The sequence below is a fragment of the Scyliorhinus torazame genome, chromosome 8, assembly GCF_047496885.1.
Source record: "Scyliorhinus torazame isolate Kashiwa2021f chromosome 8, sScyTor2.1, whole genome shotgun sequence".
Taxonomy (NCBI): Eukaryota; Metazoa; Chordata; class Chondrichthyes; order Carcharhiniformes; family Scyliorhinidae; genus Scyliorhinus; species Scyliorhinus torazame.
In genome coordinates this window covers 138304747-138320648 of record NC_092714.1, presented here as the reverse complement: position 1 = coordinate 138320648, position 15902 = coordinate 138304747, and the positions used below count along the sequence as shown (strand labels likewise).

Genomic DNA, 15902 nt, shown 5'->3' with positions numbered 1-15902 from the left:
GGGCAAACACCACTACTTCGAGACGGCGGAGGAGGCATGGACATTAATTCAGGAAGAGAAATTGGACTAGACTTGAGAAATTGATGCCTGGAGAGGGGTAGCGAGGTGGTGGCACAGAAATATAAAGTGGGGATAGGGGAGGGCTAATGTGTAATAATGTTGGACGGGGAATTTTTTTTCTCCCCCCGATGTGGGGGACATGAAGAAATGTGGGCGCCGATGGAAAAGGGGACAGGGAAGGGGAATGAGGGAACTGCGCCATTAGGGGCGGGGCCAAGAGGAAGGCACGGGTATTTTCCCGCACTATGGAAACTATGGCGGGAAAAAAGGGCGCAGGAAGGAAGGGAGCCTCACACGCAGGGAGGTCAAAGGATGAACGTGGGAAGCCGAGGCCAGCCAGAGTTAGCTGACTTCCGGAAGCAATATGGGGGGAGTAATCAAGGTAGAGGGGGATCGGGGGGGGGGGGGGGGGGGGGGGGAGAGAACGGGACGAGAGAACGGGACTAACTGGGTTGCTGCTGCTGAGAGTAAGGGGGAGCTGATACGAGACGAGGTGGTCGGGACGGGAGGGCGCCATCTGGGGGACAGACGGGTGCGTGAGACCTGGGTAAGGAGATGGTTTAAAAAAGGGGATGGCTAGTCGACGAGGGGGGGGGGGGGTAAATGGCCCCCCAACCCGGCTGATCACGTGGAATGTGAGAGGTTTAAATGGTCCGATTAAGAGGGCAAGGGTGTTTTGCGCACTTAAAGAGACTGAAGGCGGACGTAGTTATGCTCCAGGAGACGCACCTGAAGTTGGCGGATCAGGTTAGGCTAAGGAAAGGATGGGTGGGACAGGTATTCCACTCAGGGTTGGACGCGAAAAACAGAGGGGTGGCAATACTGGTGGGGAAATGTGTATCGTTCGAGGCTAAGACCATAGTGGTGGATAGTGGGGGCAGGTATGTGATGGTGAGTGGCAGATTGCAGGGTGAGGCGGTTGTGCTGGTGAACGTATATGCCCAGAACTGGGATGACGCGGCATTCATGAAGCGAATGCTGGGACGTATCCCGGACCTGGAGGTGGGAAACTCGTTAATGGGGGGTGGGGGGGGGGGGGGGCTTTAACACAGTGCTTGACCCAGGGCTGGACCGGTCCAGATCCAGGACCGGGAGAAGGCCGGCAGCGGCCAAGGTGCTTAAGGGATTCATGGAGCAAATGGGGGGAGTAGATCCGTGGAGATTTGCCAGACCGATGGGTAAAGAGTTTTCCTTTTTCTCCCACGTCCACAAGGTATATTCCCGGATAGACTTTTTTGTTTTGGGAAGGGCACTGATCCCGAGGGTGGCAGGAATGGAGTACTCGGCTATAGCCGTGTCAGATCACGCCCCGCATTGGGTGGATCTGGAACTGGGAGAGGAAAGGGAGCAGCGCCCACTCTGACGATTAGACATGGGACTACTGACGGACGAGGGGGTATGCGGAAGGGTGAGGGGATGTATCGAAAGATACCTGGAGGTCAATGACGATGGGGAGGTCCAAGTGGGAGTAGTATGGGAAGCGCTGAAGGCGGTGGTTAGAGGAGAGCTGATTTCCATCAGGGCCCACAAGGGGAAACAAGAGGGTAAAGAAAGAGAGAGATTAGTAGGGGAAATTTTGAGGGTGGATAGGAAGTATGCGGAGGCCCCAGACGAAGGGCTATACAGGGAAAGACGAAGATTACAGACGGAGTTTGACCTGCTGACCACGGGAAAGGCAGAGACACAGTGGAGGAAGGCACAGGGGATGCAATATGAATATGGGGAAAAGGCGAGCCGGCTGCTGGCCCAACAACCTCGGAAGAGGGGGGGCGGCGAGAGAGATTGGAGGAGTTAGGGACGAAACGGGAAAGATGGAGCAGAGAGCAGGGAAAGTGAACGAGGTGTTCAAGACATTCTATGAGAGGCTGTACAAGTCCCAACCCCCGGAGGGGAAAGAGGGAATGATACACTTTTTGGACCAGCTAGAGTTCCCGAGGGTGGAGGGGCAGGAGGTGGGAGGTCTGGGGGCGCAGATTGAGGTGGATGAGGTGATCAAAGGAATTGGGAACATGCAAGCAGGGAAGGCCCCGGGACCAGATGGGTTCCTGGTGGAATTATATAGGAAGTATATGGACCTGTTGGCCCCGCTTTTGGCAAGAATCTTTAATGAGGCTAAGGAAAGGGGGACATTACCCCCGACAATGTCGGAGGCGACGATATCGCTAATTCTGAAACAAGACAAAGACCCGCTGCAGTGCGGGTCATACAGGCCCATCTCCCTCCTAAACGTAGACGCCAAACTGCTGGCCAAAGTGATGACGACAAGGATAGAGGATTGTGTCCCAGGGGTGGTACATGACGACCAGACAGGGTTTATTAAGGGGAGACAATTGAATGCCAATGTACAAAGGTTGCTGGGGGTGATGATGATGCCCCCACCGGAGGGGGAGGCAGAGATAGTGGTGGCGATGGATGCAGAGAAGACATTCGATAGGGTGGAGTGGGACTATTTGTGGGAGGTGCTGAAGAGATTTGGGTTCGGGGAGGGGTTCATTAGATGGGTTAGACTCTTGTACGCGGCCCCGGTGGCAAGCGTCGTTACAAACAGGCAAAGATCGGGGTACTTTCGACTACACAGGGGTACAAGACAAGGGTGCCCCTGTCCCCGTTACTGTTCGCTTTGGCAAATGAACCATTGGCCATAGCGCTGAGGGACTCTAAGAAGTGGAGGGGGGTGCTTAGAGGGGGAGAGGAACATCGAGTATCACTATATGCAGACGATTTGCTGCTATATGTGGCGGACCCGGTAGAGGGGATGCCAGAGGTAATGCAGATACTCGGAGTTTGGAGAGTTCTCAGGATACAAATTAAATATGTGAAAGAGCGAACTTTTTGTGATGCACCCCGGGAACAGGGCAGGGGGATAGATGCTCTGCCGCTGAGGAGAGTAGCAAGGAATTTTCGATACCTGGGGATACAGGTGGCCAGGAACTGGGGAACCCTACATAAACTTAACCTGACGCGATTGGTAGAGCAAATGGAGGAGGACTTTAAGAGGTGGGATATGGTGCCCCTGTCATTGGCGGGCAGAGTACAGGTGGTTAAAATGGTGGTCCTCCCGAGGTTTCTTTTCGTGTTTCAGTGCCTCCCCATCCTGATTACAAAGGCCTTTTTCAAAAAAATAGACAGGAGCATTATGAGCTTTGTATGGGCGGGAAAGATCCCGAGGGTAAAGAGGGGGTTCCTGCAGCGCAGTAGGGACAGAGGGGGATTGGCACTGCCGAGTCTGAGTGACTACCATTGGGCCGCCAACGTGGCGATGGTTTGTAAGTGGATGAGGGAAGAAGAAGGTGCGGCGTGGAAAAGGTTGGAGATGGCGTCCTGTAAGGGAACGAGCCTAAAAGCGCTGGCGACGGCGCCGCTACCATTCTCCCCGAAAAGGTACACCACAAACCCAGTGGCGGTGGCGACCTTGAAGTTCTGGGGGCAGTGGAGACGACATAGGGGAGTGACGAGTGCCTCGGTGTGGTCCCCGATAAGGAATAACCACAGGTTCGTCCCGGGGAGGATAGATGGGGGATTTCAATGTTAGCAGCGAGCAGGAATTAGGAAGCTGAAGGACCTGTTTGCCGACGGGACGTTTGCGAGTTTGGGAGAATTGGAAGAAAAATATAAGTTGCCACCAGGGAATGCCTTCCGATACATGCAAGTGAGGGCATGTACGAGGCAACAGGTGAGGGAATTTCCGCGGTTCCCGCCACAAGGGGTCCAGGATAGAGTGATTTTGGGGGCATGGGTTGGAGAAGGTAAAGTGTCCGAAATATACAGGGAGATGAGAGACGAGGGGGAGGCGATGGTAGAGGAGCTGAAGGGAAAATGGGACGAGGAGCTAGGGGAAGAGATTGAGGAGGGGCTGTGGGCAGATGCCCTAAGTAGGGTAAATTCCTCGTCCTCGTGTGCCAGGCTTGGCCTGATTCAATTTAAGGTTCTACATAGAGCGCATATGACGGGAGCAAGACTGAGCAGGTTTTTTGGGGTGGAGGACAGGTGTGGGAGGTGCTCGGGAAGCTCGGCGAACCACACTCACATGTTCTGGTCGTGTCCGGCACTGCACGAGTTCTGGGAGGGTATGACAAGAGTGATCTCAAAGGTGGTGGGGGTCCGGGTCAAACCAAGCTAGGGGTTGGCTATATTTGGGGTTGCAGAAGAACCGGGAGTGCAGGAGGCGAAAGAGGCCGACGTTTTGGCCTTTGCGTCCCTAGTAGCCCGGCAAAGGATTCTACTTATGTGGAAAGAAGCGAAGCCCCTGGGCGTGGAGGCCTGGATAAACGACATGGCAGGGTTCATAAGACTGGAACGAATAAAATATGCGTTAAGTGGATCGGCTCAGGGGTTCACCAGGCGGTGGCAACCGTTCCTTGACTATCTCGCGGAACGATAATGGAAAAACAGAAAAGACAGCAGCAGCAACCCAGGGCGGGAGGGGGAAGGGGGGGGAGGATTATTCCGTGTTCTTGTTTTTCTTAGTTAGTTGTTATTTGCTTTTTGTTTATTTCTTTTTCCACCTGTTGTTAGTTTAATATATTATTTAAATAACGTTTAATGTATATTCCTTTATTAAGTTGTAAAAACGGAAAATCTTTGTTTGGAAAAACTTCAATAAAATATATATTTTTAAAAAAAGAGTGAATGTTCCCCGATCAACCCCCACGGAGGAAAGTCCAACTGGGGACTTTCGCCCTTTCACCTTGCCAAGACTAGCTTTAGTCATCCGAGGGTTCGGGTGGCTCATAATTGGGCCTCACTTCTTAAATTAAGTTATACTAATCTGGTTGACAGTGACAAGTCAGACTTGCAGAGGTGGGATAAACTCCCCCATCTTTGGCGAGCAGGGTTCAGAGGCTGAGGCAGGTATTAGAATGAACGTGCTGCGTTTTCAATGTCTCCCCAAGTCCTTTTTTTGTTAAACTCAACAAATTAAAGTCCTCCTTTATTTGGGCGGATAAGACTCCAAAGATCCATGGAGTCCAAAGAGATAGACAGTCAGGTGGATTGGCTCTACCCAATTTATTGTTTAACTGTTGGGCAGCCAATATTCCGAAGGTACTGTTGTGGTTCAGCGATCCTGGCTCCATATGGATCAAATGGAAGCAAGCTCCTGCACTGTTTCTAGCCTTTGCGCAATTGTTACTAGATTGCTGCCTTTCTCTCCGGTGAGACTTACCCTGAATCCAATGGTGGTCTTCACCTGAGAATTTGAAATCAGTTCAGGCAGCATTTGAAGCACTGTTCCCAGTCTTCGCTAGCCCCCATCTGCAACAACCACCTTTTTCTGCCAGCAGTTCTGGACTTTCATTTAAAAAATATGTTTATTCAAGGTTTTAAATAAATTTTTACAAAACACTCCAAAATGGAAAGAAAATATACATAAGAAAAACCAACCCAAACATATGGGCCTTACGCCATCCCCTCCAACAACTTAAACCACTAAACATTAAACTATCTAACAAACCAGGAACAAAAATGGGGCAAACTCCCCTTACAATAATAAAAACAAACCAAAAAAAAACTCCCCCCCCCCCCCCCCCCCCCCCCCCCCGGGTTGCTGCTGCTCTTGACCTCCACCTAACTTTCCGCAAGAAAGTCTAGGAATGTTAAAAGATTATGTTCTCCACCGCCTGAGAACCCCTGCACAGACCCTCGCAAGGCAAACTTTATCCTCTCCAATTTGATGAACCCTGCCATGTCATTAATCCAAGCCTCCACGCTTGGGGGTTTCGCATCCCTCCACATTAGTAGGATCCTCCTCCGGGCTACCAAGGACGCAAAGGCCAGAACTCCGGCCTCTTTCGGCTCCTGCACTCCCGGCTCATCTGATACCCCGAATATTGCTATCCCCCAGCTCGGTTTTACCCGAGTGTCCAAGACTTTGGACATAGCCTTTGGGAAGCCCCTCCAGAACCCCTCTAGCGCTGGGCATGCCCAGAACATATGGGCGTGATTTGCTGGGCTTCACGAGCACCTCACACATCAGTCCTCCACCCCAAAAAACGTGCACATCCTCGCCCCTGTCATATGTGCCCTGTGAACCACTTTGAACTGGATCAGGCTAAGTCTGGCGCAAGATGAGGAGTTAACCTTGCCCAGGGCCTCTGCCCACAAGCCCTCATCCAGTTCCTCGCCCAGCTCCTCCTGCCACTTGCCCTTCAGCTCCTCCGCCTCCTGCAACTCCTGATAGATCGCCGAGATCTTGCCTTCTCCCACCCATACACCCGAGGTCATCCTGTCCTGAATCCTCCGTGCAGGAAGCAGCGATAATTCCCTTACCTGCCTTCTCACAAACGCCCTCACCTGCATGTACCTAAAAGCGTTTCCAGGGGGTAACCCAAATGTCTCCTCCAGCGCCCCCAGGCTAGCAAAAGCCCCATCGATAAATAGGTCCCCCATCCTTTTAATTCCCGCCTGATGCCAGCTTAGAAATCCGCCATCTATCCTGCCCGGTGCAAACCTGTGATTATTCCGTATTGGGGACCAAATTGAGGCCCCCAACTCACCCCTGTGCCGTCTCCACTGCCCCCAGATCCTCAGTGTCGCCGCCACCACTGGGCTCGTGGTGTACCGCATCGGCGGCAGCGGCAAAGGTGCCATCACCAGCGCTCCCAAGCTAGTGCCCACGCGTGACGCCGCCTCTAATCTTTCCCACGCCACTCCCTCTCTCTCCATTACCCATTTCCGAATCATTGCCACATTGGCTGCCCAGTAATAACTACACAGGTTCGGTAGCGTCAGCCACACCTGTCCCGACTACGCTCCAGAAACAGCCTCTTGACCCTCGGGACCTTACTTGCCCATACAAACCCCATAATGCTCCTGCTTACTTGCTTAAAAAAGGCCTTGGGGATGAGGATGGGCAGGCACTGGAACACAAACAGGAACCTTGGGAGGACTGTCATCTTAACGGACTGCACCCTGCCCGCCAGGGAGAGTGGCAACACGTCCCATCTCCTAAAGTCTTCCTCCATCTGGTCTACCAACCACGCCAAATTAAGCTTATGCAGGGCCCCCCAACTCCTGGCCACCTGAATATCCAAATATCAGAAACTCCTCTCCGCCCTCCTAAGCGGCAGCTCCTCCAGCCCCCTTTCCTGGCCCCTCACATGCACCACAAAGAGCTCACACTTCCCCACGTTAAGCTTGTAGCCTGAGAAGTCCCCAAACTCCCTAAGGATCCGCATGACCTCCACCATCCCCTCCACTGGATCTGCGATGTACAAAAGCAGGTCATCAGCATACAACGAGACCCGATGTTCCTCCCCTCCCCGGACCAACTCTCTCCAGTTTCTAGATTCCCTCAACGCCATGGCCAGTGGCTCAATTGCCAAAGCAAACAACAGAGGGGACAGGGGGCACCCCTGTCTCGTCCCACGGTACAACCCAAAATATTCTGATCTCCGCCGGTTCGTAGATACGCTCGCCACCGGGGCTTGGTATAACAATTTGACCCACCCTATGAACCCCTATCCGAACCCAAATCTGCCAAGCACTTCCCATAGGTACTCCCACTCCACCCGATCAAAGGCCTTCTCCGCGTCCATTGCCGCCACCACTTCTGCCTCCCCACCCTCCGAGGGCATCATAATCACATTCAGGAGCCTCCGCACATTTGCATTTAACTGCCTGCACTTCACAAACCCAGTCTTGTCCTTGTGTATCACTCCCGGGACACAATCCTCAATCCTTGTGGCTAGGACCTTTGCCAGCAACTTGGCATCTACATTAAGGAGCGAGATCGGCCTATACGAGCCACACTGCAGTGGGTCCTTGTCCCACTTAAGGATCAGCGAGATCAGCGCCCGAGACATTGTCGGGGGGAGAATCCCTTCCTCTCTCGCCTCGTTGAAGATTCTCACCAGCAGCGGACCCAGCAGATCCACAAGCGTCCTGTAAAATTCAACCGGGAACCCATCAGGCCCCGGGGGCCTTGCCCGCCTGCATGCTCCCCAACCCCGTAACCAGCTCCTCTATCCCAATCGGGGCCCCCAGGCCTTCCACTTGCCCCTCCGCCACTCTCAGGAACCGCCGCATCTCCTCCCACCCCTCCGGGGGTTCTGACTTATACAGGTTCCCATAGAAATCCCTGAATACCTCATTTATTTTAGCCGAACTCCGCACCATGTTCCCTCCTCTGTCCCAGATTCCTCCAATTTCCCTCGCCGCCTCCCTCTTGCGTAGCTGATGCACCAGCATCCGGCTCACCTTCTCTCCATATACTGCCCCCTGCACCTTCCTCCACTGGGTCTCAGCTTTCCCAGTGGTCAACAAATCAAATTCCGTTTGGAGGCTCCGTCGCTCCTTCAGCAGCCCCTCCTCAGGGGAATCCGCCCTTAATATCTCCCCCACCAACCTCTCCCTCTCCGACCTCTCTCTTCTCCCTGTGAGCCCTAATAGAGATAACTCTCCCCTAATCACCGCTTTCAGAGCCTCCCAAACCACACAACCGGTACTCCCCCATTATCATTGGCCACTATGTATCTCTGAATGCACCCCCGGACCCACCCACAAACCTCCTCATCTGCCAACAGTCCCATGTCCAAGCGCCACAGCGGGCGCTGGTCCCTTTCCTCCCCCAACTCCACCCAGTGCGGGGCTTGGTCCGAAATCGCTATGGCCGAATATTCCGTTCCCTCCACTCTTGGAATCAGTGCCCTGCTCACCACAAAGAAGTCTATCCGTGAATAGGCCTTATGCACGTGGGAGAAAAGAGAAAACTCTCTGGCCGCCGGCCTCGCAAACCTCCATGGATCCACTCCCCCCATCTGATCCATAAACCCCCCCCCCCCCGAGAACCTTGGCCGCAGCTGGCCTCTTGCCCGACCTCGGCCTGGATCAGTCCAGTGCCGGGTCCAGTACCGTATTAAAGTCGTCCCCCCCATTATCAGGCTCCCCGCTTCCAGATCCGGGATCCGACTCAGCATGCGCTTCATGAACCCTGCATCGTCCCAATTTGGGGCATACACATTCACCAGCACCACCCGGGTCCCCTGCAGCCTACCACTCACCATCACATATCGACCCCCATTATCAGCCACAATATTCAGCGCCTCGAACGACAGTCGCTTACTCACCAGGATTGCAACCCCTCTATTCTTCGCATCCAGCCCCGAATGAAAGACCTGCCCCACCCATCCCTTTCTCAGCCTCATCTGATCCATCACTTTCAAGTGCGTCTCCTGCAACATAGCAACGTCTGCCTTCAGTCCCTTTAAATGCGTGAACACCCGGGCCCTCTTGGCCGTCCCATTCAGGCCCCTCACGTTCCATGTGATCAGCCTGATCGGGGGACTGCCCGCCGTCCGTCCCCCCCCCTGCCGACTAGCCATCTCCTTTCTTAGGCCAGCCATGTGCCCACGCCTCCCTCACTCTCCAGCCCCCCAGGCGGAGGACCCCCGCCCCGTCTCGCCCTCTTACCTCCAGCTCCCCTTCGGTCAATGCAGCAGTAACCCAGTCCACACGCGCTCCCCCCCACCCGCCCCCCCCACCTCGTGCGCCTCCACTTTCACCGCCAGGCCCAGAATCTCGTCCTCGTTTTCAGAGGCTTTCTGCTGCACCTCTATAATCGCTGTCCCTGGAGCCTTCTGGGTCTTCACCAGCCTCTCAATCAACGCTTTCATTGGGGCCAGCATCTCTGCTTTCAGCTCCGCAAAGCAGCTTTTCAGGAACTCCTGCTGCTCCCGCGACCATTGCGCCCACGCTGCCTGGTCTCCGCCCGCTGCCATCTTACTTTTTCGCGCCCGTTCTCCTCTCTTCTCCAAGATCACTTTTTTCACCGCTCCACTCCTGGTCCACTCCATGCAGTGCTGGGGGAACCTTACTGCTGCCTTCCCACACCGGGAATCGTCGTCCAAGTGCTGCTGGGGCTCCTCAAGAGGGCCCAAAAGTCCGTTCACGGTGGGAGCTGCCGAACGTGCGACCTACCCAGGCATAGCCGCAACCGGAAGTCTCCAGCGGTTCTGGACTTGACGTTAAGTCATGTGAGGTGAAGGGTCTGGAGATCTGTTCGTGGAGGGGAGGTTTGCTAGTTTTAGGGAGTTGCCGGAGAAATTCCAATTGCCTGGTTCCAGTCTTTTTAGGTATTATTTTAGGGAGGGAGGGGGGAACTATTTCAGGCATATATGGCCAGATTCTCTCAGCAGAGTCACGTCTGTTGAGAGGTGAGGACGAAATGGGAGGGTGAATTGGGTCCCATTCTGGATGGTGAGGTATGGAGTGAGGCCCTTCGCAGTGTCAATTCCATGTCCTCATTTGCTCGGCTAAGTGTGATTCAATTCAAGGTGGTGCACAGGACGCAACTGACTAAAGTGCGGGTGAGCAGATTCTTCTCTGGGATGGAGGACAAGTGTGAGCGCTGCTCTCAGGGGCTGGCTAATCGCACGCATATGTTCTGGTTTTGTACCAAGTTGGTAAACGTCTGGACCTCTTTCAGCAGAATATGGATAGATTGGAGAGTTGGGAAGAGAAATGGCAAATGGTGTTCAATTCTTACAAATGCGAGGTGATGCATTTTGGAAGATCAAATTCAGGTGTGTCATGGGAGTGTCCCTTTAAAAATGTTTTTGTCTTATCACATGGCTTCAGTGATGTCATTGTGTGGGTGGAGCTGGGCTGTGGCTCTGGGAGTTGGTTTGGCTTTCGCTTTGGTTTGGGACTGTTTTGCGGATGAGTTTTCTGCTTTCGTTTTCACATTTGGCTGCTGTACTTAGAAAGAGAAGTATCTTGACCAGTCTCTCTAATTTCAGTTTAAAAGCGGTTTCCAGATTACTTGATAACTTGAAAAGAAATAATTGCTTTCTGGAAGGAATTCAAACCTGCTGTTTTGGAAATCCATACCAGGTCTTTAGTGCTGTGTTGGGCCACACCTTTGAAAAGGGTTTACTGGTTTATGGGATCTTGTTATTAAATTGGAACAGTTAAAGGGGGTAATCTTTTAAGGGTGATACATTGATTACTGTAGCTGTGTGGGGTATTTATGTTTGTAGTTGATAGAAATGCTTACTGTGTGTGTTTATAAAAATGTTAACTAAATTCATAGAATCAAGCTTGTTTTTGATTAAAAGTGCTTCAGGCCTCTGTTCAATAACACCTGAAAGGCAGGCCCTTGTGCTCATCGTAACCAAAATCAATAAACAGTTGTAGGTCAGGTGAACTCCATGATATACTTTGGAGTTTTCTAAACCCTGGCCCATAAGAGGTGTGAATTATACGGTAAATGGCAGAACCCTTAGGAGCATTGGCATACAGAGGGATCGAAGCGATCAGGTCCATAGTTCCATGAAAGTGGCAATGCAGGTGGATAAGGTGGTCAAGGCGGCATACGGCATGCTTGCCTTCATCGGCCGAAGCATTGAGTACATGAATTGGCAGGTCATGTTACAGTTGTATAAAGCTTTAGTTAAGCCACATTTGAAATATTGCGTGCAGTTCTGGTCGCCACACTACCAGAAGGACGTGGATGCTTTGGAGAGAGTGAAAAGAAGATTTACCAGGATGTTGCATGATCTGGAGGATGTTAGCTATGAGGAGAGGTCGAATAAACTCGAATTGTTTTTGTTGGAAAGACAGAGGCTGAGGAGAGACCTGATTGAGATCTACAAAATTACGAGAGGTATAGGCAGTGTGAATAGTCAGAAGCTTTTTCCCAGGGTGGAAGACTTAATTACAAGGGGGCACTGGTTTAAGGTGAGTGGGGGAAGGTGATTGGGGGAAAGTTGAGGGGAGATGTATGGGGAAAGGTTTTCACACAGAGGATGGTGGGTGCCTGGAATGCGTTGCCAGTGGAGGTGGTGGAGGCAGGCACGAAAGCAACGTTTAAGATGTATCTTGATGGACACATGAACGGGCGGGGAATGGAAGGATACAGATCGGTTGGGCAATAAGTAGTAGGACTAAATAAGGAATCTGGATCGGCGCAGGCTTGGTGGGTGTGCTGTAATGTTCTTTGTTCTTTCTTTAACACCATGTCGGATAGACTCACCATAGGTTTACATCCATGACCGTTGGTGGCCATATTTCAGGTGTCAAACTCACTGATGCTCCAGACATGGACGAAGGCAAATGTCCTCACCTTCACCTCGTTGATAGCCCGGAGACCATTTTTTGCTGGGTAGAGGACTCCCACTCTGCCTAATGCCTTGGTTTGGTTGGGTGACCTCATGTCTTTTCTTCATTTGGAGAAAGTTAAGTACACCATTAGAGGATCAGAAGGGTTCTACTTGAGGTGGCAGCCATTCATTTCTTTTTTTTAAGGATCGACTCAGCGTCAGCTGTTAGGGAGTTTAGTTTTTTGGATTAAAGCTAATACGTGTTTGCTGGTTTGCCTCTTTGTTCTACTGTATACCTTTGGTTAATTGCTTCGGCTGGCTTTGTTTAATATGATATTTTAAAAATAAATATTTTTTAAAACATAGGTTACAAATCGATTATTCTTTCTGTCAACATGATTAACTGCAGAGTTGGAAATTAGAACATAGAACATAGAACAATACAGCGCAGTACAGGCCCTTCGGCCCACGATGTTGCACCGAAACAAAAGCCATCTAACCTACACTATGCCATTATCATCCATATGTTTATCCCATAAACTTTTAAATGCCCTCAATGTTGGCGAGTTCACTACTGTAGCAGGTAGGGCATTCCACGGCCTCACTACTCTTTGCATAAAGAACCTACCTCTGACCTCTGTCCTATATCTATTACCCCTCAGTTTAAAGCTATGTCCCCTCGTGCCAGCCATTTCCATCCGAGGGGAAGGCTCTCACTGTCCACCCTATCCAACCCCCTGATCATTTTGTATGCCTCTATTAAGTCTCCTCTTAACCTTCTTCTCTCCAACGAAAACAACCTCAAGTCCATCAGCCTTTCCTCATAAGATTTTCCCTCCATACCAGGCAACATCCTGGTAAATCTCCTCTGCACCCGCTCCAAAGCCTCCACGTCCTTCCTATAATGCGGTGACCAGAACTGTACGCAATACTCCAAATGCGGCCGTACCAGAGTTCTGTACAGCTGCAACATGACCTCCTGACTCCGGAACTCAATCCCTCTACCAATAAAGGCCAACACTCCATAGGCCTTCTTCACAACCCTATCAACCTGGGTGGCAACTTTCAGGGATCTATGTACATGGACACCTAGATCCCTCTGCTCATCCACACTTTCAAGAACTTTACCATTAGCCAAATATTCCGCATTCCTGTTATTCCTTCCAAAGTGAATCACCTCACACTTCTCTACATTAAACTCCATTTGCCACCTCTCAGCCCAGCTCTGCAGCTTATCTATATCCCTCTGTAACCTGCTACATCCTTCCACACTATCGACAACACCACCGACTTTAGTATCGTCTGCAAATTTACTCAGCCACCCTTCTGCGCCTTCCTCTAGGTCATTGATAAAAATGACAAACAGCAACGGCCCCAGAACAGATCCTTGTGGTACTCCACTTGTGACTGAACTCCATTCTGAACATTTCCCATCAACCACCACCCTCTGTCTTCTTTCAGCTAGCCAATTTCTGATCCACATCTCTAAATCACCCTCAATCCCCAGCCTCCGTATTTTCTGCAATAGCCTACCGTGGGGAATCTTATCAAACGCTTTGCTGAAATCCATATACACCACATCAACCGCTCTACCCTCGTCTACCTGTTCAGTCACCTTCTCAAAGAACTCGATAAGATTTGTGAGGCATGACCTACCCTTCACAAAGCCATGCTGACTATCCCTGATCATATTATTCCTATCTAGATGATTATGAATCTTGTCTCTTATAATCCCCTCCAAGACTTTACCCACTACAGACGTGAGGCTCACCGGTCTATAGTTGCCGGGGTTGTCTCTGCTCCCCTTTTTGAACAAATGGACCACATTTGCTATCCTCCAGTCCTCTGGCACTATTCCTGTAGCCAATGATGACATAAAAATCAAAGCCAAAGGTCCAGCAATCTCTTCCCTGGCCTCCCAGAGAATCCTAGGATAAATCCCATCAGGTCCCGGGGACTTATCTATTTTCAGCCTGTCCAGAATTGCCAACACCTCTTCCCTACGTACCTCAATGCCATCTAATCTATTAGCCTGGGGCTCAGCATTCTCCTCCACAACATTATCTTTTTCCTGAGTGAATACTGACGAAAAATATTCATTTAGTATCTCGCCTATCTCTTCAGACACCACACACAATTTCCCATCCCTGTCCTTGACTGGTCCTACTCTTTCCCTAGTCATTCGCTTATTCCTGACATACCTATAGAAAGCTTTTGGGTTTTCCTTGATCCTTCCTGCCAAATACTTCTCATGTCCCCTCCTTGCTCGTCTTAGCTCTCTCTTTAGATCCTTCCTCGCTACCTTGTAACTATCCATCGCCCCAACTGAAACTTCACACCTCATCTTCACATAGGCCTCCTTCTTCCTCTTAACAAGAGATTCCACTTCTTTGGTAAACCACGGTTCCCTCGCTCGGCGCCTTCCTCCCTGCCTGACCGGTACATACTTATCAACTGATCTTAATTCACTCAGGTTTTCCATTCCCAACACTGCTACTTTCGAAACAGGGAAGAGGAGACTGAAAGCATGCAAAATAGGGATCGGGAGACCATGAGCCTGAACAGGTGGGTCCGCTATACACACAGCCAGCAATGCTCTTTAAAGTGTGTTACAGTATTGTCCACCATGTCTTCCATGATGACTTCGCCACCATCACTTACCACTCCAATGCTCATGTTTAGTCTTGTACAGTATGTACAGGGCAAGAGAACTTTTATACAAGAATCTTAAATGTCTTAATATCATCCCACAATACTTAAGAATTCCATCTAAAATGTACTTTCATTGATATATGGACAAATGCAGTAGCCAACCTGTGTACACTGAAATTCCAAAAGTCAGCAATAAAGAACGCAAAGTTAGTTAATCTGCTTTTAGCAAGGTTGTTTGACATTGTTTAGAATGTCAGAAGAAATTCTGCTCGTCTTTGGAAGAAAAAATAGGTAAATGACTCTTGTTTAACATCTCAACGGAGCAGCATTTGATTGAACCCACAAACATCTGACTCAGAGAAGGGTGCTGCCTCTGAGGGAAACACTACTAACAAGCCACAAATACATTTAATCTACCACTACTTTTCAGTCGTATCAAACATACCTGACACACATGAATTCCTTGCAATGCTGCCAGTCTACATGGGGTTGGCTGATTGCCATTACTGCCCAATCCAAGTTGCCCATTACCATTGTAGCCCCAACCATACACCTGCAATGCAAGATAAACCAATTAAAGAAATTGCACATAAAAGCACCTTTCATATCCTCAGGATGTCTCAATGTGCTTCACAGCCCATGAAATATATTTAAAGTGCAGTCACCGTTTCAATGTTGACAAATGCAAGAGATAATTTGCACATAGTAAAGTTCCAATACCACCAATGAGATAAATGTGATAATCATTACAGAGATATTGGTTGCGAGATCAATCGAAGAACTCCACTGCTCTTTTTCAAATACAGCAATGTTTATTTTTTAAAAACACACCTCAATCTAAGCCGGCATGGGGACACAGTTTAGCAGCAATCCCTCTCTGCTGCACTTAAGCATCAGTCCAGATTATGTGAAGTGAACCTGAAATCACAATTATCTGGCAAGAGAATTACGACCGAGCTAAGTCTGCGCATACGGTTACATTCCTCAGGTCCCTCGATGAATCATAGAATCATAGAATTTACAGTGCAGAAGGAGGCCATTGGGCCCATCGAGTCTGCACCGGCTCTTGGAAAGAGCACCCTACCCAAGGTCCACACCTCCACCCTATCCCCATAACCCAGTAACCCCACCCAACACTAAGGGCAATTTTGG

The 15902-nt window shown here is 50.5% G+C and overlaps 1 protein-coding gene across 7 annotated transcripts in view; it reads right to left on the bottom strand.

Annotated features, from left to right (window-relative positions):
- The window catches only part of LOC140428147 (RCC1 and BTB domain-containing protein 2-like), a 352551-nt gene that overhangs the window by 296014 nt on the left and 40635 nt on the right, over window positions 1-15902 (bottom strand). For all 7 annotated transcript variants that reach the window (XM_072514263.1, XM_072514262.1, XM_072514264.1 and 4 more), the window contains exon 6: window positions 15196-15303. In XM_072514263.1, the coding sequence (XP_072370364.1) occupies window positions 15196-15303 (108 nt within the window). The remainder of the gene's footprint in view (window positions 1-15195; window positions 15304-15902) is intronic.